Consider the following 24,342-nt stretch of genomic DNA (forward strand, 5'->3'; position numbering starts at 1 on the left):
GTGTCTTGTTACAAGCAGAAGCATGTCATGGGTGAGAGAGGAAGAGGGGGAGAGAGAGGGAGAGAGAGGGCATTGAGAAAGGGGGAGAGAGGGAGGGTTAGAAAGCACAGGAGACAGCAGCTCCAATCACTACCTGAGGAAAGCAACTTCAAGGGCACAGAGCACACAAGCCTGACTGCAGAACAATTTCACAGCCTCACTGACACAAACCAAAGTCACAGCTTTTCTTATTCCTGAGGGGATCACACTGAGTCTGGTCTGACAAAGGTAAAGCATCTCCTGGCTTCTTATTTGTTGTTGTTACTCATATCTGCATGCAGGTTCTTCTTACTGGCAGTTGTTGTGCAAATGCCATGTTTTATTTACATATGTGTTAACAAATGAGGGTAAAAATGTACTAACATTTTCGAGTATGTTGTTTGCATTATGTCAAGCCATGTATGCAAAGAAAAAAAAAACTGGTGGAAATTATGATGGGGAAGTTCAGTGACACAGACAAATATTGAGCAAAATGCTTTATCTGATATATTTTTTTTATAAAGTTTTTACTGTAAAAATTACTGCTGACCTTTACTGGACTAAAATGTTCTCACAGTGTTCTGTCATACACAAGGGATTTGCATGCCTTTGTAGGTTGTAGTCTGTGTTTATATTTTCATATCCATCTGCGGTCTGTGCACATGCTCAGCCGGTGCACCACTATATCTGGCCAGTGAACTTTGTCCCACTTGGTGACTGCTCAGTCATATGACATGGAAAAAGAAACACTAGACCTGTCACTCCTACCATTATTTGGAGTGATGTAGGAAGTCCAGACATATATGTTCAGCATTTCAGACAGCCATTTGAATGGAAAAGACAATGACTGAACCCTTTGAACTTTGCAATATATTTATTTTTTCACATCCATACATCCCACATCAGTGACCTACTTCATCATATTACCAGCAAACAAGAGAAACAGGGTCACTTTCATTCAAACAACTGTCTGTCAGGTCTACTTTTTTCAGTCTCTGTTCTTTTTGAGGGTAGTAACAGGAAACTTAGTTGTTTGTATGATAATAATGAATAAAATATCCAATAGAATTATTATTATTATTATTTTGGGTGTATCTTACATCAAAATACATCTGAAACAGGTGCTTCTCAGCTCAGTCTCTGATGAGGGCAGAGTTGTGTTGAAACATTAGTCTGAACAATAATGATCATTCTAAACTGAGAATTACTCAATGCTGAGATGGAAAATCTAGTAGGTAAGTAAGTAAAAATTACATTTGGATAGTTTTTGAAAACATCGTACACTAACAATGAATGATAATCTTTATATGACTAATAATGAGCAGGGATGTTTCCAAATTGGGGTCAGGAAAAAAGTGTAAAATCTCATCTAAATCTATATCCAATCTAAAATCAAAATATATGGATATGACAGTGAGGTCTTGGATGAACCAGCAATAAGGGCTGATGCAAAAACTAAACACGTTTCTAGATCATGTTGAAGCATAGATGATCTCAGAGTGACTTAAAACTTAATGGGCTTGAGTTTATAAAGTTGTTTTAAGTTCCAGAATATTAGTTGAATGAAAATAATGTGATACTGGTTTCATCAAAACCTATGCAAAAGGAAAGGAGATAAATCTGTATGCTTCCTGAAATAATATTCAAAACTGTAAAATAGTTTATTCATATCGTGTTAATATAGACTGTATTTAGAATAGTTTTCCATTGTTTCCCATGTTAGTGAAACACAGAGATGGCAGAGGCGCATCAGGCGGTGGGCTTCCAGTTCACTGTGCGCCCAGATGGTGTGGATCTTAAACTAAGCCAAGAAGTCATCAAAAACATCTACCTGTCAGGAGTGACTGCATGGAAGAAGAGAGCCATCCAGTTCAAGGTACCAGAGCCAGACAGTCATTAAGAATTAAACAAACTTTCAAGTGTGGTATTCAAGATCTATAAAGTTGTTTTTTTTTAAATTGGCTTTGCATTTTCTTTCCACTGTCTGAACGTTGTGTAAACAAAAAGCTGATATTTGTCCTTGACAGAATGGTGTACTGGCTGGAGTCTACCCTGCCAGTCCGTCCAGCTGGCTGATAGTTGTGATCGCCATGATGAGCTCCTTGTATATCCATGTAGACCCCTCTCTAGGAATGATTAATGCCATTAAAGACAACCTGCCGTGCAGGTCAGTAATCCCGCACTGCCCACTAAAATCATTCCATCCATTGATGTGGTTTAGTTTTGAAGTATTCTACTGGCCGTTTAGGTTTAATAGTGGAGGTTTGCAGTGAGTCTGCAATTTAGAAATAAAGTTATTCTGCATTTCTCTGTTTGATTTCATACTTGCCCTATTGTTGACAAAGGCAGTGTCGTACCTTTTCTGAGCAGAGACTATATGTCAGTGCAGACCCGAGCAGTGCTGAGTGCCATCCTGTTTGCCACGGGGCTGTGGCTCTTCCTCATCTACCTCCTGAGATACACTCTCAAAGCTCTGCTCTCCTACCATGAATGGATTTTTGAATCCCACGGAAAAATGAGCTCATCAACCAAAGTGTGGCTGGTACGTTTGTCCCTCCTGCACACTTTCTCTCTGTCTGAATCTTTACTTATACTGTTTGTGCCAGTGTATTGTCAAGCTGCCAGTGAATGTTGATTCTCAAGACATCCTGGTTGTTCTTTGTTTGCTACCAGAGCCTGGTAAAGATGTTTTCTGGACGCAGACCACTGCTCTACAGCTTCCAGGCCTCCTTACCCAGACTCCCTGTGCCCAGTGTGGATGACACCATTCACAGGGTATGTAATCACACTGTATTGGCTTTCCATAACCAGAAACACAGAGGTTCATTGTGATTTCTTTAAATGGGCAACGTGGAAATACACAATGGGCATCATTTTTCACAATATATGAATATTTAGCATAAAAACAACTCTCATGCAATGTGTTTTTAAGTTAGTGTGTTAATTCCTACACCAACATTTAAACTCCTCTATCTTAAGCAAACCTACAAAGTTAAGCTTCTTAGTCCAAACAAACAATAGTTTAATTGCACTCCACTCCTTTAGCTGCCCTCCTGCACCCTGTTAAAGTTGCAGTAGCTGATGAAACTCTGGCAGGTCTCCTTGCAGCAGACCTGCTCTGGACGTCTTCCAGGATTCCTGTTTGTAGTATCCCAGCTGCTTTGTTATATCAGGTGTGTTTCTACACAACAGTGCTCCCTGGTGCTGACAACACACACCACATTTCCCCCCTCTACAGTACCTTGAGTCAGTCCGTCCTCTGCTGGACAGTCAACAGTACAACCAAATGGAGGTTTTGGCCAGCGAGTTTAAAGCTTCAATGGCAACCCAGCTGCAGAGATATCTAATCCTAAAATCCTGGTGGGCAACAAATTATGTGAGTGGTGTTTACACAATGATGCAACAGCGGAACTCAAATTCAGTTGAATCATTATAGTTCACAATAAATAACCTGTTATCTTCTACAGGTAAGTGACTGGTGGGAGGAATACATCTACCTCAGGGGCAGGACTCCCATCATGGTCAACAGTAATTTCTACATAATGGTAAGACAGATTGTCTCAACATTAGGCTTTTTATTCACAACAACACATGAATTGTTCAGCATAAGGTGAAAATAAAGCACAATATAATTCTACTTACAAATTGTTTTAATTCTTGACACTTTACCTTTCTAAATGCCAAAATAAAACCTGCAATAAGTGTCTGTTTTGTGATTTCTGTCTGGGCTCTGCTGCCTGTTTCTGATGGTTTCATATGTTTGATTTGTCCATGTGTTACATTTATTCATGTCAAGGACCTCTTATATGTGACCCCGACACACCGACAGGCTGCACGGGCAGGAAATGTGGTTCACGCCATGCTGCAGTACAGACGCAAACTGGAACGTGGTGAACATGCACCGGTAGCCTTTTGGTTTTTCTTTCATATTTGTTTTTTTGCCTACAAGATTAAACTTTAACCATGATGATTTCTTTTGATTTTCTCTTCTCAGCTGAGGGCTTTAGGGACGGTTCCTATGTGTTCCACTCAGATGGAGAGGATGTTTAACACCACCCGCATTCCTGGCATTGAAACAGGTGAGCAATTGTTCGGGTCTGGACAGTTTAATCAGCAGACACTTCCAGCTTTCCCGGGATAAAACCTTTTCCAGCATGCTGCACTGTTGGACTCACCTCTATAAATAGTGTCACAGCACATGTTTTCCATCAGCTGTAACAAGAAAATATATCAAACCTTCAGTCCTTATTCTCGCCTAGCTGACCTTGTTTCCAATCCTTACAGATATTGTGCAGCACCTGACCGACCGTAAGCACCTGGTTGTCTACCACAGAGGCCGGTTCTTCCACGTTTGGCTGTACACTGGAGGCCGCCACCTGTTACCTAGTGAACTGGAGACTCAGTTTCAAAGGATTCTCAATGATACATCAGAGCCCCAACCAGGAGAACTCAAACTAGCCGCCCTGACTGCAGGAAACAGGTATGCTCTGGTCACAAACACACACATACACAGAACACACAAGCTCAAACACCTTCTGTGGATTAAATTGTGTTACTCTCACCTCTAGAGTACCATGGGCTCGAACTCGGATTAAATATTTTAGCCAGGGAGTAAACAAAGTGTCCCTGGATGCCATTGAGTCAGCTGCCTTCTTCCTGGCATTGGATGATGAGCCACAGGGTTATGAGCCTGCAAAGACCAATTCGCTTGATAGCTATGCCAAATCCCTGCTGCACGGAAAATGTTATGACAGGTAGGCAGAGAGGACAAGGGAAGGCCTCAGTTCCAATGGTGTTCAGTGGTTTGGCTCCCTAAAAGACATTGTTCTTTCTTTTCTCACAGGTGGTTCGACAAGTCTTTCACCTTGATCTCTTACCCAAATGGAAAAATGGGTGTAAATGTAGAACATTCTTGGGCTGATGCGCCAATTGTAGGACACATGTGGGAGGTATTAAGCGTGTTTTTATACTACGTGTTAAAACAATGATTCAAAGTTTGCGGATTTCTTCAAATAGGTTTTTCTGTCTGTGTAGTACGTTGCTGCAACAGATTGCTTCCATCTTGGCTACACAGAGGAGGGACACTGCAAAGGGGATGTGAACAAGGGCCTGCCTTATCCCACCAGACTGCAGTGGCAGATTCCAAAGGAGGTACAGATTGGACTGGATCTAATGTTTCTTTTTTTTAACTGTGTTTTCAAACCAATTGTGATATCTCTCTGTTTTCCTTTCTCTTAGTGCCAAGATGTCATTGAAGCTTCATACCTATCAGCCAAGCAGATTGCGGATGACGTGGACTTCCATGGTTACCTGTTTAATGAGTTTGGGAAAGGCCTGATCAAGAAATGCAGGACAAGCCCCGATGCTTTTATTCAGCTGGCCTTACAGCTGGCACAGTTCAGAGTAGGCCTGCCATCCTCCAGAGTTACTGACATCATTGTTGTCCTGTATATTTCAATGTGTCATCCACCATCATTAAATCACATCTCTTTATAGGACCAGGGTGTGTTCTGCCTGACGTACGAGTCATCGATGACTCGCATGTTCAGAGATGGACGAACAGAGACGGTGCGCTCCTGCACTTCTGAGGCGGTTGAATTTGTCAGAGCCATGGAGGATGCAAGTGCAACGGTAGGCAGGATACACAGACATACAAAAACATTTACATTTAATAAGGACAAAGTATGAACGCAACATAAAAGGGTTGTCACAAAATCTAATTGCTGCTCAGTATATTTGCAAAAATTTTTAAATGCTTAGCTATAGTAATTTTTTTTGCAGAATACATAGACTTTGGACAAATTTAGTGTGGAATGTGTACACATTAGGCTCAAAATGTGGTCATATGGTGTGTATGTGCATATCCGCTCGAAAGGTCACATTGTGAGAGGTCACACTGGGCTGCTTAGGACTTGGTCACCAAAACCTAGAGTCAGTGTGTCTCTCTGTGCCCTGGACATTGAACTGTTGGATGTTCTGGCATGGTGAAATTTGTGTTACAAGAAATATGATCATACTATTTTGTGCATTGTGCTTTTATTTTTTTAGCACAAAAAGTTAGATTTTCTGTTTGTTTTTGTGATCAGAATGCCCAGAGATTTGCCCTGTTTCGGAAGGCGGCTGATAAGCATCAAAACATGTATCGTCTGGCCATGACTGGTTCCGGTATCGATCGTCACCTTTTCTGTCTCTACATAGTGTCCAAATACCTCGGTGTTGACTCGCCATTTCTGAAGAAGGTTAGAACTATAATCATCTATTAATTCTCCCTCATATTTTTTGGATTCTGGTTCACAGCTATTCTCTTTTCTAATTTGATCCTTTGCTGATAGGTGCTTTCAGAGCCCTGGAAATTATCCACCAGCCAGACTCCACAGCAGCAGCTCAATTTAGTTGACATCAACAAATTCCCTAAATATGTGAGCGCTGGAGGTGGATTTGGGCCTGTGAGTGAAGCTGTTTCACAGTCAGACCATTCAGACCTGCAGTCTGATCATATACACTACAGTGACATCTCTTGTATGTCCCCAGGTGGCTGATGATGGCTATGGTGTGTCTTATATCATTATTGGAGAAAACCTCATCACATTCCACATCTCCAGCAAGTTCTCCAGTCCTGACACAGTAAGAGCAAAAAAAAAAAAAAAAAAAAAAAGATTATTGCATATTACCGTTCATTAAGGATGTCCGATAATATCGGTCCACCGATATTATCAGCCTAATACTGGCGTAAAAATGTAATATCAGTATCGTTAGCGTTTTTTTTGCCTATCATGAAAACTGATAAAGTAAATGCCTGGATTTTGCCAGCATTTACTGGACTCACAGAGGGAGGGAGAGAGAGAGAGTGTGAACTGTTGTTTGAGACAATTTTTTTTTAAAAATGGAATAAATATGGCATTTTTTCCATATCTTAAGTTGAAGTAGTTTTCTTACTTCGCATCGACAATGTTTACATTTGGAAAGCCTTGTTGCATCTGAGAATGCATCCAATGGGGCATCACGATAAAATGAGACATGATGTGTTACTTCCACGACAGTTGATATGTGATGTTACCTAAAATTAGCTAAATAGCCCACATATATCGGTATCGCTTGATATCAGAATCGGAAATTGAGAGTTGGACAATATCGGCATATCAGTTATTGGCAAAAAAACCCATTATCAGACATCCCTACAGTTGATCCATCTGTATTGTGTTAATCTTTACAAACTGAATATATGTTCTGTGTCTGTCACCTGCAGGACTCATATCGGTTCGGTCAGAACATTCGGAAGGCCATGATCGATATTCAAGCACTTTTCAAGACTGAAAATGACAAGAAGATAGTAGAGAACGCAAAGCGTGTGCCACTGGAAAATGGGAAAAAGTACATATAGCAGCCAATGTAGGAAGTTATTGTGGATATGGAGCACATGCCACCTGTGAGTCAGTCTTTGCTATGCTTCATTCATTAAAACAAAACAAGCAGACGAGTTGCACTTTGGATCTTTTTGTTTTTTCACATTATAAGAGCTGGGCATTCCACTCAGTCAGACACAAGGAATTGTTAATTCCCTAATTTATTTCTTCTTTTATTCTACTTGTCAGAGCTGATTTGTTTGTTGCTGAGGGAAATCTAATCTTTCATAATAGGAAATTTTGTTTTTACAAAGGTTGTTTCTGCCCTTTACACATTTTGCCAGTGTATGCAACAGACTGTATATAAACCTAATGCAATGTAAAAAAAAAAAAAAAAAAAGTAACAACTATATTCTTTATTTATGGTATAAAGTTAGTGTAAATGAAACTTGTAAATATATTTGTCTGAAGAATTCAGTACTGTTTGAAAATCTCAATCATTTGTTATATGGCTGTATTTATGAAATTGCTGTTCATGTTAAGGTGGTTGTCATTTTTGATTAAAAATAAAACAACCTTATACACTAAATACATGATCATCCATGATGGCTTCTGTTCATTTTATAAACCACAGTAATACAAATCATTAGAAATGAATTTAGCATGCTGCTAACTTTACCATTCTTTACAGACTTTGTTGTATAAATGGTTTCAATGCATTAAAAACAGACACAGGAAAACAATGTATTATAAGAGAAGTTTATTGTAAGAGGTGGGATGGAGATTATATCTTGCTCCTTAACATTTACAGAGACCTTCCAGATTACCCCCAGGTACTAGGGAAAACAAAAAAGATCTGAACTCTGACCAGCTGGAAGCTTCACTACGTAAGGTCAGACAAAATGCACCAGATTGTGAACCATGAGGCAACAAGATAACTGATTAGAGAGGTTGTTCACTAACAACCTAGGCTGCTTTTTTAAAGCAACTTTGAGATCTTTAATGAAATCTCACATTACTTTATTGTAAAAATGATGGCATATTGGGAATGCAAGTGGTATAAGGTCTATCTCCTGAGGATTATGCAGATTTTGTGTCACCCAAGATTCATTTCTAACTTCAGAACAATGCACAACGGAGAAGCATCAGTTCTTTATATGGACAATCAACCTGAAATTTTACAATGTGACTAGATAGTGTCCAATTTGATTGAGAATATTCACGAGTGCAGCTCCAAAGTAGTGAGAACAAACCGTCTTCTATTTGACTATTTATTAGTTTATGTGGGGACAATACAAAAAGTCAAAGTAATAAAAAACAAGCCATTCTGGTCACACTCGGTTTCTTTCAAGGCATCAGTTACAGCAACAAACTAAAACTAAGCTTTATAACTGTACAAAGTGAATGAACAACAAACAAAGACACCATACAGTTTGTTTGTTTGTTTGTTTGATGAGAGCAATTTTAAAAGCGCCCAGCAGGCAACAGACTCCAGGCTTTCTAAGATTCAAAATGAATCAGCATTAACACATTATAGTTTTCATCGTAATGATCACTCTCTTGTGAGAAGCTGCCTGCCAGCCGAGCACATTTGACATAACAGAAAACAACAGACACAAAAGGCAAACGGATTTTCAGAATGCTCTATTTCTTACCAATTGTTATTACGGGGGATACTGCAGGTTCAGTCCACTGGGTGGTGACGTGCCCCCGAGGCCACTGTGTGGGGCTCATTTCATGTTGATACACGCCAACCCAGTCTTTTCTGTGTACATACTATTTTGTGTATATATTTCAACACTCTAGGATGGTTTTCGTAGTTTATGTGTCTAAAATCACTCAACAGAGCTTTTGGGTTCCGGTCGATGACGCAGCAAAGGAAGATTACGAAGTTGCACCGGGTGTTGGGTTGACATTCTGCGTGGCTGCTTGTGGTGCCACTTCTATGATTCTTGGTTTGTCGATGATACGGGCAGTGCGGTTTCCTTTCTCTACAATCCCGATGATCCATGCTTGGTGGCCCTCCCCGTATTTTGGAGATTTGATCTCTGCACAGAAGCGGGCCGCTTGCTCCCGAGGCAAACAGATAAGGAGGCCGCCTAGAAATGAAAGGAGAATGAGTTAGTTAAGTGTCTTAAATGCTGGTGAGTGCTTAGCTCTGTTACTATTGAATTTAAGTGTTAACTTTGATATTAATACAGCGGTGCCTCGTCTATCGCAGGTGTTACGTTCCAGACCACCCCACGACAGACGAAAATCCGCAAAGTAGCGGTCATATTTATTATTTGTAAATATTTTAAGGCTGTATAAACCCTCCCCCCACAGCACACAACACAGCAGAGCAACACGATGCGCAGCGATCAGACATCTATGTGAAATGGACAAGTTGAGATGCTGAACATTGCAGAGGAGACTGATGTTACGGTCGCTGAGCCAGGCAGCGTCCAGTGCTGTAAGCTACGAGTTTAATTAAATTAATTGTAAAAGCATTAATTGTGAGTCTCACCGCACAAATGCACAATATCAAGGGAATGACATCAAGAGAACTGTGTACACACACACCTGATGTTTCAGGGCAGGTGCCGTGCATGAGTCCAAACATGTTCCCACAGGCCTTGGACACGGCAGCCATCTTGGCGAGCACTGGGAGGTTGTGGATGACAAACGACACCTCACTTCGCTGTTGTCGTGCCAACGTCTGAGCGTGGCCAAGGATGCCGAACCCTGTGATGTCAGTGGCTGCGTGAGCGTTGAAGGTGTGCATGAGGCCAGCGGCTACACGGGAAAACAGAGGAGATGGAGAAAAGTTTCTGGATGATGAATTGGTTATTTAGGGATCTGTTTTAGTTTAGTATGTGGTATCAACAAATTATTCAGCTTGTTTGTGGGCCAACCATTGTGTGCACTCTTGAATGCAAATAGTTAACCATGACATTTGCTGACAGGTACTGTTATTCAAGTACTAAATCTCATTAAGTTCTTAATAGATTTATAAAGAAACTAAAAATGCAAAAAAAAAAAAAGAGAACATATTTCTGAGTGTGCTATAAACACTGATCTCTAAGTATGTAACTTCTTTCTTTTAGTATTTAAAAATTTTCTCCAGCTCTTTTTTTTTTATAGACAGTTTGCCATTATCAAAAGCTACTTAGCCACAGCAGATGCAATACAGACAAGGTGCTGCAGAGGCTGCTGCAGTTTACAAAACCCAGCACCTATCTGCAAAACAGCTAATGTAATTATGTTCAACCTATTATGATTACCTAACTGAGAAACTAAGGCAACAATCAAATGTTTCAAGCATTTATGCAAGGCAGTAATGAGCCCAAATCAGTCTTTGGACACATTCATAATGGCTTTACCTGTCCTGTTGAGCCGGGCCATGTTAATCATTGCTTCATGGTAGGCCAGCTCTACATCTTCCTGGGTTACCACAAGTTTAATCTTGTTCCATTTCTCGGGCTGAGAGATAAAGAAAAGCACATGCAGCCAGTGGTATTAGTGGGTATCCTAAAAATCAACAGGTTCCTAAAAATTATTCATGACTGAGCAGGCAGACTTACAATATCTAGCCACTGATGTACTGCAACAGCCACTTGTGTTCCAAGTGGTTTGGTTAACACCAACACATCTCCTGGCACTGCATTGTCTGGCCTGAGAAATTTCAGACATTACATCATGACTTTGTTCTGAAGCATCAAAAAGAGGCACAAACAGTAAAAGGAAGAAACTGTGTAGCAGAAACTCATTCCTACATGATAAACTCATTGGGCTGGCAGACTGTTGTAGCAACTCCTCCCATCACAACCCAGGGGTTGAGCACCGTCTGTCCTCCTGTTACAGATGTTCCTGCCTCCTCCGATGCATCCTTGAATCCCTGGATGATCAGCGGCATGACTTTGTCTCTTTCCTGTAAAGACCCAAGAATGTTAGATCAGCAAGCAAAAGCATAATACAATACAATAATGATAATTAAAGACTTCCAGAGATGATTCTCTGCCTGTTTCAGGGCTGAGACAAGCATATTTTAATGGATCGGTATTGGTTAAAACAAAGCAGCTAATATTCAAATCCCTTCATTCCTGTTCAACTGTATGTTCTCCACTTCAACCTGCCAGTCGCTGTATAAGACAGTGAAAACTACAGTGTGTAAATATTAAAAATTATTACATCAAATCGCTGAGTCACTTTGTATTGTAAAGTCACTTAGCTTACCAAATCTCTTAGGTCTGTCTCCTCTCTTTAGAATGATCAGTGTCAAACATTGAGGAAGCAGCTTCTTATTTTAGCCGGCGCTGATCATCACTTTCATTGCTGTGACAAAACAGTCCCAGCTTGTCGCATGTCACATCACATGTCACTAATTAAAGGATCATTTTGATGAGTTAAAATTTATCCTAATAACTAGTGTTGAAAGTGTGTCCAAAGACTAATTTAGTTTATTTTCTGAGCCACAGTGCTCCACTGCTGGCTGAATATGTTACAAATCTTTGAAAAGAAATATTACTGAGCTGTTTGTAAATAAACTATTAATGAATACATCTATCAGCCAGTGCAACAGCATAGTTTAGTCGTGCACTTTTCATAGTTTTTGCACAACAATCGAGTTGCAACATTTGGTTCTATAGTATTTTCCCCACGTTCGGTATTTAAACATTATCTTTAATGCCACTGAACACAAGAGTGCTGAAAATTGTACATATTAATATTGTTGCCACCAAGTTTTATTTATTTAAACTTTGAATAGTTATGTTTTGTCCAATATTTTGATACGGTGGATGGGTCACAATTCTACAACATCTATGAGCCTCAGGTGCTATTGCTATAGAGAAAAAGTCAATCTGTGATGCAGATTAGAACAGTAGGGAATTTAAAAACTGATGCTAATCAAAACATTGAAATACATTTTCTGAATCAAAACAAGTGAACTTATTTGTTCTGAACATTGATCTATAAATTGTTTTCATATCATATTTAGGAGAATTTTAGCTCAATAACTCAATGATTTTGCATCAGAGTGTTCAGTGTTTTGATAAAGTAGGCTGTGAAAAAAGAAACAAGTTGAATGTAGAAGACTACAGCTGTTATTCCACTGTATATTCCAATGTGTAGGTAAATGTAAGCATCTGATCCCAAAAACTGAAGCACTCAGATTGGGGCAAAAACACTTCAGCGACACATTTCTAAAAAATACTACTGATAAAGTTATCTGTAGTAACACTGGTTCCTTTCATAACTACTGAGCAACATGTATTTGATTATTTAGATTCTCAAAAAAATATTTTCTAAATGAAACTACTCTTACTTTTTCTGACATTTTGTTGCTGACTCCCAGAAGCATCAGCATGTTGTCACATTCTGTAACTCCCATGGCGTACAGGTCACTGAGAACATTGGCACAAGCAATTCTCCCCTACAAAACAGAAATACTGATAATTAGGCACATAAAGGCTTTCAAAGTTGTCTAACATCAGTGACATCGTTCCATTTCTCACATGTACACAGAATTAACAGGACCACATTGGAGGAAAAAGAAATGCCCATGAAAGAGGAGATCCATACCATCATGTAGGGATCATCCACAATGGGGTAGATGTAATCTGTTGTCTGGACCAGAGAAAGGCCTCCATGTCTGAGAGGAATCACACAGGTGTCCATGCCTATGCCTTAAAGAAAAGAAAAGAAAAAAAAGAGTTCTCAGCGTGATATAATGCATATTTTAACATTTGACTGCTGGACCTTCATGGTGAGGAACTGAAGGAATCAAATAAACGTTTATTTTTAGTGTATCCACAACTGTGCCACTTCTATTTCAGTGCTAAGTGAACGATTTTACTAAATAAATAAAAAGCAATGACAAGTTTTGTGCTTTGATAAACTCGCAAAGACCTTTTCCTAATTCAGAGTGAACATATGGTTTTTGGGCCTTGGATTTACCATAATACAGCCCTGCTGTGGGAGGGGACGCATGTTTAAAGTTCTACGTAAAGCAGCATTGTTTATGGCGTCAGCACAAAACCAGTCTCAACCACATGTGTGAGGTTTTGCCACACCTCGGGGCGTGTCCCATTTAAAGAATGTCATGACTGATTTGACTCATCTTCAGTCGTATATAAAACTATATATTTAGCAATTTTTTTCTGATGTGGCTGGAAGAGCTACCGTTCTTTAATTAGGCATTATTACTGATAAGCACTTGATGAATCTGCTATTACAGTGCTATGTGAAGATCATAATTACCTAATCGAGGCATAACTGCCCCCAGGAACTGTTCATCCTCTTGATAGTGGTTCTCCTGTAAGGTTTCTAGCAGCTTCTGTAACACATCTTGGGGGACCTGTGATCACATTATTTATATCACATGTTAATTATTAAAAGGAAAGCTTTTGAATCTGCACAAAGACAATAATTAATCCAAGACATCGCCTGTTCATGACAGCCTACCTTGCAGCCTGTGCCCTTGAGCTCAGCGAAGCGTGTGAGCCTGAAGTTCTTGTCCAGCTCATAGCTTTCGGGGTTAAAAGACTCCCTCACGGACATGTCTGAAGAAACTCTGGGTCCTCACCACTACAATCAGAACAACAAAATGGTGATTAGAAACACTGGATGGATGTCACATGGGAATACAGGAACATTTTGCTTATTGAACAGACTTAATAAAATATCAGTTTATTCACCACTGCAAAGATTCTTCATAAATGTGCTTCTTTGCAAATCATTGCAAATGAATTAATACAAGCACAACATCTGTAGCATCTGCACAATGTAAAGAAACAATAGTAGTGTATTTTTGCCATTTAAGCGTTCCTTGTTTTTACCGACTGACAACCCCACAAAAGACAAACTGAAAACAGAATGATTTAAACACTTAATTCATCCACAAAACAACTGTGGAACAATTTTTAGGGTTACAATCCAATCCGCATAGTAGAATAATGATTTCAGCTCATGTCACTGTTGCGAAACAGAAATATCTACATAGTTTAATAAATTTAAAAAGTTGTGTTGACAAAATACTTGGTGCAGTTCATCAGAGCAACACTATACCAGAAGCTACGGCTACAAATGTGAATTTAAACTGTACCTGATTTCATTAAATTAAACGTTGCATCAGTGTGGTGTTTTTTTTTTTTTTTTTTTTTTACAGATCTTTAGAATTACACTGTATTAGGTGACTCAGACCTACGCACGTAAAGAATAAAAAGAAAAGTATAAAACTGACTGAAGAGTGCTTTTCATTTTCAGAAACATTTCTTAAATTACATCAGCTTAAGGAGAAAAACACTGGTTTCTTTGCATTTATTTATGTATTAAAATTACATTTAAGCTGCACATTATATGTACTATAAGGCATTGAATAATGTTAGAAGTGCAAAGGGCAACATACAAGTCTGTCAATAACATATCTCTGCTAGCACTGACATTAACTTCACAATGAACTGTCGATCTACATGTTTTGAGATTAAACTGAAGATATTAAATGATCGATTTGAGAACACAGGAAACACTCTGCAGTCTAACAGAGAAGCCGGATGAGTCGCTGATTACTTATAATCAGAGGCGCTGTTAGGTCTGGACGTCTAAGACTACAACCCTCAGTGTTTTATGGATGGATCCAGATCTCAATAGTTTGTTGGTTTTTGCCTTAAACAACAATCAAACTCATAATTGTTCAGTACAGGAATCCTTAAGGTTGTTGAGAAATCTCTCTACACTACTATATGTCTCCAAGCTTCCTATACTACTACTAATAAATAAATACAAATAAAACACAAGATAATAAATGCTGCATTTATTAACACTAAAGGACGAAGCAGAAGACAAGCACAATTTAATTTTTAGTAAGAAAAAAAAGTATATAGGACCTTACAGAAAACTACAAAAACACCTTCACATGGATGAGGTTTAAGAATAGACATTTAAGACGACACCGATGCCTACTTTGTACACTTTAAATGAAGTAACTTAAGTCACATTGTATGTAGCTTCAATAAAGTCAGTTTGTGGAAAACGTCACTCAGTGCAACATTAAGTTTATTCATCATTTGCAGATTGGGTTTGACTATTATAGTTATGCATCTGAGGCATTGTGTTTTGGTACCTTATCTGCACCTTTTTACCTGAGCTATTTAAAGGGTCAGTCCCCCAAATTACAAATAGATCTAAGAATTAAAATTAGCCTACAAGCTGTAGAATAAAGCTGTAGCTTGAAGCTCGGTGATCTCCAGTATCTGTGTCACAAGGCACACCTTCACTGATGACTACAGCTGTAAATCATTATAAATAAATAAGACCAAAGGAGTTTGAGAACCACAGATCTGGCTATCCTGCACTCACTGTTACATTAATAAGGAAGGGCTGCGCATTCAAACAAAGTAGGATGGTTTTACTCAGTTATAACTTGAATATTGTGCAATTATCAGGTTAAATTTTAAGCATTTTTGGGCTTTCTATGCCGGCTGTGTCTTAAGATCCCAAGAACATCTTTGCTTCTAATCCCGGTTTGTTGCTGAAACTGCTGTAAGTTGCTGAAGGGGCCTCTGTAAATGCATCGGGGGAGTGTTCAAGACACAAAAAGATCCCAAGTTCATTCAACCCTCAGGCACTGGCTAACAACACGAGTGATGAGCAGAGGCAAACGTGTTCAGTCATGTGTACACAACGTAAAACACTCAGCTTGGACACATATATGCAGAAAGTGACAGCTACACCTTCCACGTCTGTTTGTTTTGCTGAAAATGCGGTTTTCGGGTTCATGCTAGCTCCTGCTATCAAACGCAGATCTATACATGAGCTGATGAGCATAAGCGGCTCCGCGCAACAAAGAGCCCGCAGCGTCCCGGTGTGCGGGCGGCAGCACGTTTAAACACACACACGGAGCCTGGAGACCTAAATGTGACACACGGTGGCGATTCACAGCTCCAGCTCGTTGCACATGTAAGTTAAAAAGTTGCCGTAGAGCGCCGAACAAAAATGTCGGCGGCGGAAAAAATTAACCCTTCCCTGTCCCCTCGCCATGCGATGTGTGCAACATCACAGTTAGTATCAGTAAGAGAACCGCAAACACGCTACTTGTGCAAAGTCTGTGAAGATACGGTGCAATACGAGTGTTCACAACTGCACTAGATACGATTTTAGCACCAAAGCGGAGTTATATTCTTGCAACATTTCCCCTTTAATTGCTCTGACCAGTTTATCCTTACCAGCTTCACGGTAGCGGTGGATCCCGACACAAGAGCGGGGAAGGCACCACAATGCATCGGGGCTAGAATCGGGCGTCCTCCGAGAAGGCCTGATGAAAAGTCGCGCGTGTTTGTCTTTTAACTACAAAATACGCCACATAAAATCCGAACCGTCACATATAGCGGAGCAAATTTGAATTAACGTGTGCGTCCTGGCCCGTTTCGTCTTTATAAAACAATGCCTGGTTTATAATGCAAAGAGGAAACTGAGCAGATCTCAAAGGGTCCTCAGCCTGCGCGGTGGCGGCTTCGACATCCCCTTTAATGAGCTGCGAAGTCTGGCAACAAAATCTCTACAATGGAGTGTCCCTTTAATTTACTGTTTTCCCTCCAACTGAACCCACAACTTCTCATCACAGGAGGCCTAAATTTCCTTTTATTTTGTAATTACAGTGTTGAAAAAATCTCCTCAAAACTCCAACTTTCATAAACAGATGCTTCTCTCTTGGTCATTAATCTACAAACTTAACTTTTCCCCACATAGATACTACATACGGAACAATAAAGACATCATACACAGAAACAAATCCCTATTTTACCCTTTTTGGTTTACTCAGAAAATACTCGGTTCATCAGTTGTTTAATCCAGATGGGTCACCAATGACATATCAGGAATTTATTTTAAAATATAATATCATAATCCCTATTAATGAATTCAATAATGTTATAAATGCAATCCCTAAAGGAGTAATTATGTTATTTAAAAGTACAGCAGGACAGAATCCAAGTTTATTACCCATTGATCCAACCAAACTTGTAATTGGTCAAATTTGCCCCTGAATGTTTGTAGCTCCCTGGCGATTGTCTTCACATTGTATTGTGTTGCACTGTACTGCATTGTTTTATTAAATAAAGATTTCTGGAAAAAAAAACTTCTCATCACCTGGCTGTAAGTGAAGCTGCTCAGCAAAGCCTAAGGTTTTCTAGAAACATTTTTTTTAAAACTTAGCTTTTATTAAAATTGATAATTAATAATACAATTATCATTTTACACTACTGTGTTTATAGCAATTATCATTTTGCACTACTGTGTTTATATATTCCTTTCTAGCTTGTAAATATCTGTATATATTGTGTTTTTCCCCTGTTCTTCTTTCTATAGTTTTTTTATTCTTATTTTTCTCTTTTCAACAGCTGAAACCAAATTCCTTATGTGTTGTGTACCTCATGCCTTTCAAACTGAACTCACAGCAGAAAAAGACTATAAGTTGGTCAATATATAATTGAGGGACCATGGGATATATCTTCCATACATTTTTATAAAAATTTAAAAAATGTTTTTTATGTTCATTATGATCATGTCTTTACAAATTCCACAATTATTTATTATGGAAGCAAAAAAAATGTATATACAATATTTTCAAAGAATCTTTCTGTAAGAATGCTATGTGGTGTTTGGTTATTGGCGGTTATGTTGATTTTAGGCCTGAAAACAGCAAAAATGTCAACTATGTTACAAAAAGTCCCGCAATTATATATTGACCCAAGTACATTAAACTGTTCTAAGTTGTAGCTATAGTGATACTTTGAGACTTTATGATCATAATTGCTGCACTCAGAAATTTGACTCAATAAATCAAGAAATTATGCTCATGTAATGTTGCAGATAGAGCCTCCAATTTCCTCTTTAAACTGTATTAAAGGAATCTTACATCTGATAATAAACAGTAACAAGGTAGGCATGACTTTACAATTTAAAGCTTTAACAGTGATGGAAACCACAAAGTTGCTGGGAATCTTTGGGTATGTTTTAATTTTTTTTCGTAATCTTAGCTTTTAAAAGAGAACAAAATAATAAAGTCACAGTGATATTCTGTTAATTTGGAATTGGCAGTTACCATATTTCGACATATTGAGAATTTTATTGAAATTAACTTCCAATTGTAATAAAAATGCAAAAGAAAGATGACAGTATTTTTAAATGAACATTCCGTAGGCTTAACTTTACTGATCAATATATCGTTATCTGACTTGACAGTATTTCAATCATCAATTTTGTTCCACATTCTGCAGTTAGAAGTTTGCAGTGAGCATGGCCTTGTTTTTGTTAAAGATTTCTCAAATCCTTCTAACTCACTGTTGAAGTTTTTAAATAGTTTGAACATCTTTGTCACTTTTGCACATGGTATTTTCCACATCACTAGTTGGACATTTTTCTCTCCAGACTCAGCCAATTATGCTCATTTTGAAACAAAATGTTGCTACCCTGCTGTGTAACATTAGAATAATTATGTTAACCATGAGGATATTTCAGACAGAAATTCAGCAATATGTAGCCCGTATTAGTCTCATTTGTTTTGTTAATTTTCCTGCTTTGTGTATATATATATATATATATATATATATATATATATATATATATATATATATATATATATATATATATATATATATATATATATATATATATATATATATATATATATATATATACACAAAAAAAAACCCATAAACACACAAATCTCAAGAAACTTATTTAATGGAGACAGTTATCAACTCCATATATAGTGAGCAAAAATGAAAGAAAAATACATAATTTCGTCACAATATTGACAACAATAGCATTGATATGTATAGCCTACAGATTCTAATAATAAAAAAAAATATTCCTATAATACTATATATTTTAACCCGATGTAGCCTATAAACCTGTCTTTTAATTTGCAAAATTTGACAACATCATATATTTACTTTTTGATGTAACGTTTAGAAATAAGGTGGATGCTGCACTGGACATTACACCCACTGAAGTACTGGTCACTTAAAAGGCACAATCCACAATGGAAAACTTCCTGTAAAATGTAATTTCTGCAAAATATATGAATGTTATATATTGTTACAGTACTTTGTCTCATTTGAGACTTGACCCTTTTTAGAAATGGCATGAAAACTAGACAAGTACCCTTGCCTATAATGTAAACTTTAAGTCACTTCTTTAATTTTTTCAACCACTTTATAGTTTCATATTTTTTGGCACAAAATCTCAGATACCAGTGGTTTAATATGTCTCCAATTAAAAGTCTTAAGGATCACAAATATACAATGTATGTGTGCGCAATACAGAGAGTGAGGATATCATTAGGCTTCTTATTCATTTGGTCCTAGTGTTATTTCCCTTTACATCCATTACACATAGAAGTTAATAGCTGCAAAGGAAATACGTGTCAAAATGCATCAAGTCTGGAACAATAATGAGGACAGCGAATCTGCTGCATTGTGGCAGCTGCTGAATCAACCAGTAATATTCACCACTGTCCATTCCACACTGGCAGGCTTGTTCAAATCACAACCTATAAAGACAGGAAGAAAACGTTGTTAAAATGTAGCACATCATTACCACAAAAAAACCCAACATGAATTTGTGTGAGCATGTGCTGCAGACAGAGAAGTACTATGGTGACAGCCAGGGTGAAATATAGAGGTGAAGGAGGGGATATGGTGCATGGCGCGAAGATAATTAGCTGACATTTTGGGAAGCTGCGTGAAAATGTCAAATGTCACTGTGACAGCATGACAAAGGCCTATGAGCCAATGAGCGAGCCAGCAACACCGGTTTGTGAGTGTGTGTGTGTTGTGACAATGAAGTGGAGAGAGGTGAAGCATCCTGTGCTCAGAGGGGGGCTGATGGAAAGATGTTGTAAGATGGAGCGCTGATGGTAGGGGAAACGTGCAGATACAAGGCAGTAAAAGCAGACCAGTGTGTGTATGGATAAAGTGTTAATGTGTGTGAAAATGTTAATATAAGGTTAATACTTGTGGATGGCCCATTAGAGACGTCTTCTGCTTCTGCAGCATCTGATAAGCCAAAGCAAGAACAAGGTTTATCTCACCAATTTGCCTTCTACTTGGAAAAAAAACTTACAGAAACTTAATGTTACATAAAATATAAGTAAAATAAATACACTGAATATATTTCATGTTGGAAAAGGGAGAAAAATGAGTTCTTCAGACCTCTCTTCACCCTCCTCCTTGCAAGTTTGATCTGATCTTGAAGGATCTGAACCCAGTCTCGTGGTCCAGGCAGCTTCTCTATTCTGTGTTCAGTGCAGTATTTCTCTGTAAACACTAGTCACAATTCACACAATAATATTCAAGCTTCTGTTGGTATTTTTGTACTCTGCTACAAAGTGCCTACGTAAAGCTTTTTTCTTCTTTCTCTCCCCTACCTTTAATGGCTCCCACAATGTTCTGGTCCAAGCCCTGACGATTATCATTGAGCCCTCGCTTCCTTTTACCGTTCGGCAGGGAGTTGGCCAGAGTGGCGTCATCAAAGAAGGCACACACCTAAACACACAGCACAGTTCTTAACCAAGCAGCTAATTTACATTTTACTTCTCTATCAAAACATTGCTGACAATTCAGTGAACTTATTTTTGATGACAGATGTCTATGTGTATACCCAGTGGCATAACTGTAACATTAAGCACAATCAAAGGGACATTGAATTCGCTATTGATAATTATAGGTACGCACTAGTTTCCGGAACAGCAGGCTGCCAGAACGTGTATAGTTGACCAGAATGGAGTCTAGCTGTGCCTTTGAGATAAACACATCATAATCCTCGGCGAGACGCACCTCAGACTGTGAAAGAGTCAAACAACACGCAATGAAGCGAAAAAAGCTCTATTGAAACTTAAGATAAATTCAGTTTTCAGAAGGAAAAAGAGAGAAAATCCAAACTGCTGTACAGGAGTCTGTAGGAGCCTTAACTCAAACTGTTGTAGGTTTAATTATAAAATAAGGCGTGTGGATGGCTGCACACAACTCCTCTTAGAAACAAAGCGTGTCACTTGCTACTATAGGCATTAATACAAGCAAATGGAATGTAAATATGCAACAATAAATAACAATAATAAGGAGAACATTCAATTAAAATTCATGAGCACTATTTTGGACACATGTTGCTATATAAATGCACACTAGCTTGCAGATTACCTCCACTGCCTGAGGTTCCTTTAGTTGGTTCAGCAGAGGACTGTGTGTGTTGTTGACAGTTGCTGGATCAGTCTGAGGTGGCAGCACAGAAACATCAGAGGAGATGGGATGGATGTTGGGTGGCGATGAGTCTTTCTCGCATTCCTCCCTCTTTCCAGACTCTGCAGGTGCAGCTTGAAGCGGTGATGCCTTCAGAGGACTCAGGGCAGCTCTCCTGGTGCTTGTTACAGCAACTGGAGCCACCTTATAGATCGGCCTCCTCTTTCGGGGCCTCCGGCGAGGAGTGGGGCCTGGACCAAGACGGGGTTGGCATGGTGATGCTGTCTGTTCCTGCCTTTCAAGGGACGCTAGAAAAAGATAGAAAGCATCTGTTTTTTTTTCCGTCTCTTTCTCTCTGTCCCGCAGTGTGTATTCGTGTTCATTTACTGACCTTTTTGAGTCTGCATGAGCCTCCTCATGGCTCGTAGTTCCTGCAAAATAGCCTGCAGGGTGCCCTTACAGTTACACATGCAGCAGGGGGCTTCTGGCACAGCAGGGGGGACCACGTCTGCTGGAAAAACAGTGATGCGTTTGTTAGTGATCATTCATTCAAGCAGGGATACTCACACGGGTGTTTTCATATGATATCTGTGACAACAAAACTGTATGCATGAGTGTTTATGGATAAACTTGCGAACATCTTTAAATGTCTGGTGCACAATCATCTTTCCTTTAGGAAACAAAGGCTGTCATGGGTTTCGCCTCCTCAAACATGCACTATCTCCCTACCATTAGCCTCATTCACTTTAATTAAATCCTTGGTGTTGTTGAGGATCCTGAGGGCTCTGGAGCGGGTGCTGTACTGGCCGCAGCCTGGACCGTTGGGGATGGAGGTGGATACGGGTGGAGGTGAAGGCCCCGGCTCCCCTGCAGAGTTCCAGCTGTTGCTCTGGTGATCCTCTGACATGACAGACGAAAGTCCAGGCTGATGTGCCCAGTTCAGATGTCTGTCCTGGGGCTCCTTTGTTGAGCCGTCCTGCTCTGCTGCAACACGCTGATACACCCTGCCGGTCTTATCACTCAGAAGCCTCATCATCCCTGTGATTTGCTTTTTGATCTCCATACCCTCGTCCCCAAGCCAAACTGCATCGAGAGGAAAACAGAGATGAGGGGTGGGGGGCATAATTAGTGATATCTGCCATGATATATTATAAATTATCAGAATGGCTCATACCATCAGGCACAGCAGCAGCATCTTTGGGGACGCCATTGGCATCTTTGCAGCTGGAGTTCATCATGTATGAAGGGTTGAAATCTGCAAGAGGAACAGAGGTTCTGAAATGAAGTGCAGCTGTGAAGAAAGACAACAAAACCTCCGTGTGTGTGTGTGTGTGAGAGAGAGAGAGAGAGAGACAGATGTTGCAGAGCAATGTTGCAGCCTTCTGCGTTGTCATGTTGGAGCTTGTGCAGACTGATGGGCTGTGATGTCAACCAAAGCAGACCCCCCCCTCCCATCCCATGCAGAAACCACCACCTGTAGGTGGTATTAAGTAGTGTAGTCAGGAGAGGTGGTCTGGAGCTTGGAGCTTTCAGTTAAAAAAAAAAAAAGTGAGCGCTTTAAGCTGCGAGTGACATGTTAAGAATGCGCAACAGATTTTCCCATTTGGATTTTTTGCGCTCTTAATTCATTCTTAAAAATCTGATGAGCCACACTGACACCAAGAAATGTTTTTTTTTTTTTTTTTTTTTTTTTTTAAATTTTCTCACATGTAAGACTTGAATCACGAGAGTTGTCTGTTGGTTAAAACCGAGCCACAGACTGGGCATTGTCGTGGCCATCGCTTTTGTTTACAGAGTCGCCTCTGCTGGCACACAGCGCCAGACAAACACCCAGACACAGACGCGCGTCTTGCAAGGTCTTGCATTCATCCAGCAGCCTACCTTCATCCGTGACCAGTTTAAAGCTCTGCGACTTCCTTCTCCTCTTCCTTTCCCCAAACTCCATCTTCACGGGGAATATTCAAGCAAGTCGTGCAGTCGATATATCGCTCTCCAGAAAGACGAAATCAGGATCCACTCAGCAGAATCTCTGTCCGTCTGCCTCATTAATCAGTTAAATTTCTCCTCAGGCTGCGCTACAGATCCTGTCATCGCCAGATTTTCACCGCGTTGAGCCTAAAAGGAGCTGAGAAACGCTGTTGTATGATCTGATCCCCTTCTCAACATGATGCTGATTCTTCCCTTTCGCCATGTAAATAAATTAATGACTTTAATATTAAAAATTCGTCACATATCCCTTTGCGCCACCTGATGGTATGTTCTCATCTAAAAGGTCGAGTCAGACATTTGCCACTAGTGTCCAGACAATGAACTGGTGTTTGAACAAAAGCTGTAATGAGAGCAGAACTGAAGCAGCAAACATTAACTTTTTTTCCCTCTAGTTTCTCAAATTCTTATCACAAGAATTCTGCTATTTGTGCAGTAAAACGCAGCATCTCATTTTAGTGAAAACTCAGATTGTATATATGTGTTTCTATGGACATCTATATGGTTTAGAAGATTATTTTTGCCCCTTCAGTATCTGATCTCACTTCAGCCAACTACAGCCTGTACATTTACAGTCACTGCCAGAAAATAGGAGGTAATACCGAGTCACTTATGACAAGTGAAGGCCAGTTAAGTATCATTTCGACCCTTCTCAAGCCTAAATTGGGTTTTGAACATAGAAGAACGCTCAAATCACAGTTTCCCCTGTGCTTGGAGTAAGAGACTAATCAAGCATGATTGGGATCACCTGTTAAACCTGAACCCTGCCATGGTGCAGG

The 24,342-nt window shown here is 39.4% G+C and overlaps 3 protein-coding genes across 5 annotated transcripts; 1 reads left to right on the top strand and 2 right to left on the bottom strand.

Annotated features, from left to right (window-relative positions):
- The first annotated feature begins 112 nt into the window (after positions 1-112).
- cpt1b (carnitine palmitoyltransferase 1B (muscle)) lies at positions 113-7,950 on the top strand. Its single transcript, XM_023292207.3, has 19 exons — positions 113-267; positions 1,742-1,894; positions 2,046-2,185; positions 2,389-2,560; positions 2,692-2,793; positions 3,257-3,394; positions 3,486-3,563; positions 3,815-3,922; positions 4,013-4,097; positions 4,303-4,498; positions 4,587-4,772; positions 4,862-4,967; positions 5,053-5,169; positions 5,257-5,421; positions 5,515-5,649; positions 6,105-6,257; positions 6,351-6,464; positions 6,550-6,642; positions 7,265-7,950. Exons 2-19 carry the CDS (start codon positions 1,754-1,756, stop codon positions 7,397-7,399), a joined length of 2,364 nt encoding a protein of 787 aa, XP_023147975.2. The 5' UTR covers positions 113-267; positions 1,742-1,753; the 3' UTR covers positions 7,400-7,950.
- A 156-nt stretch (positions 7,951-8,106) lies between these two features.
- On the bottom strand, positions 8,107-16,787 carry sephs1 (selenophosphate synthetase 1). Of its 2 annotated transcripts, none has more exons than XM_023292195.3 (10): positions 16,565-16,787; positions 13,806-13,928; positions 13,602-13,698; positions 12,924-13,027; positions 12,667-12,774; positions 11,117-11,271; positions 10,925-11,015; positions 10,724-10,823; positions 9,924-10,136; positions 8,107-9,460 (listed from the first exon to the last, which is right to left on the bottom strand). In XM_023292195.3, the coding sequence occupies exons 2-10, from the start codon at positions 13,899-13,901 to the stop codon at positions 9,246-9,248; spliced, it is 1,179 nt and encodes a 392-aa protein (XP_023147963.1). In that variant the 5' UTR covers positions 13,902-13,928; positions 16,565-16,787; the 3' UTR covers positions 8,107-9,245. The 2 variants fall into 2 exon arrangements, with proteins under 2 accessions (XP_023147963.1, XP_023147964.1); XM_023292196.3 differs by lacking the exon at positions 16,565-16,787 and adding an exon at positions 16,073-16,338.
- Positions 16,788-19,066: 2,279 nt separating this feature from the next.
- On the bottom strand, positions 19,067-24,268 carry bend7 (BEN domain containing 7). Of its 2 annotated transcripts, XM_023292205.3 has the most exons (11): positions 24,166-24,268; positions 23,459-23,702; positions 22,752-22,832; positions 22,307-22,660; positions 21,969-22,088; positions 21,539-21,885; positions 21,077-21,184; positions 20,770-20,887; positions 20,555-20,668; positions 20,357-20,398; positions 19,067-19,893 (listed from the first exon to the last, which is right to left on the bottom strand). In XM_023292205.3, exons 2-11 carry the CDS (start codon positions 23,520-23,522, stop codon positions 19,835-19,837), a joined length of 1,407 nt encoding a protein of 468 aa, XP_023147973.1. In that variant the 5' UTR covers positions 23,523-23,702; positions 24,166-24,268; the 3' UTR covers positions 19,067-19,834. The 2 variants fall into 2 exon arrangements, with proteins under 2 accessions (XP_023147973.1, XP_035814007.1); XM_035958114.2 differs by lacking the exon at positions 24,166-24,268 and having other exon boundaries at positions 21,969-22,085; positions 23,459-24,145.
- Positions 24,269-24,342: the final 74 nt, after the last annotated feature.

Source organism: Amphiprion ocellaris, chromosome 3 (assembly GCF_022539595.1).
Source record: "Amphiprion ocellaris isolate individual 3 ecotype Okinawa chromosome 3, ASM2253959v1, whole genome shotgun sequence".
NCBI classification, from domain to species: domain Eukaryota; kingdom Metazoa; phylum Chordata; class Actinopteri; family Pomacentridae; genus Amphiprion; species Amphiprion ocellaris.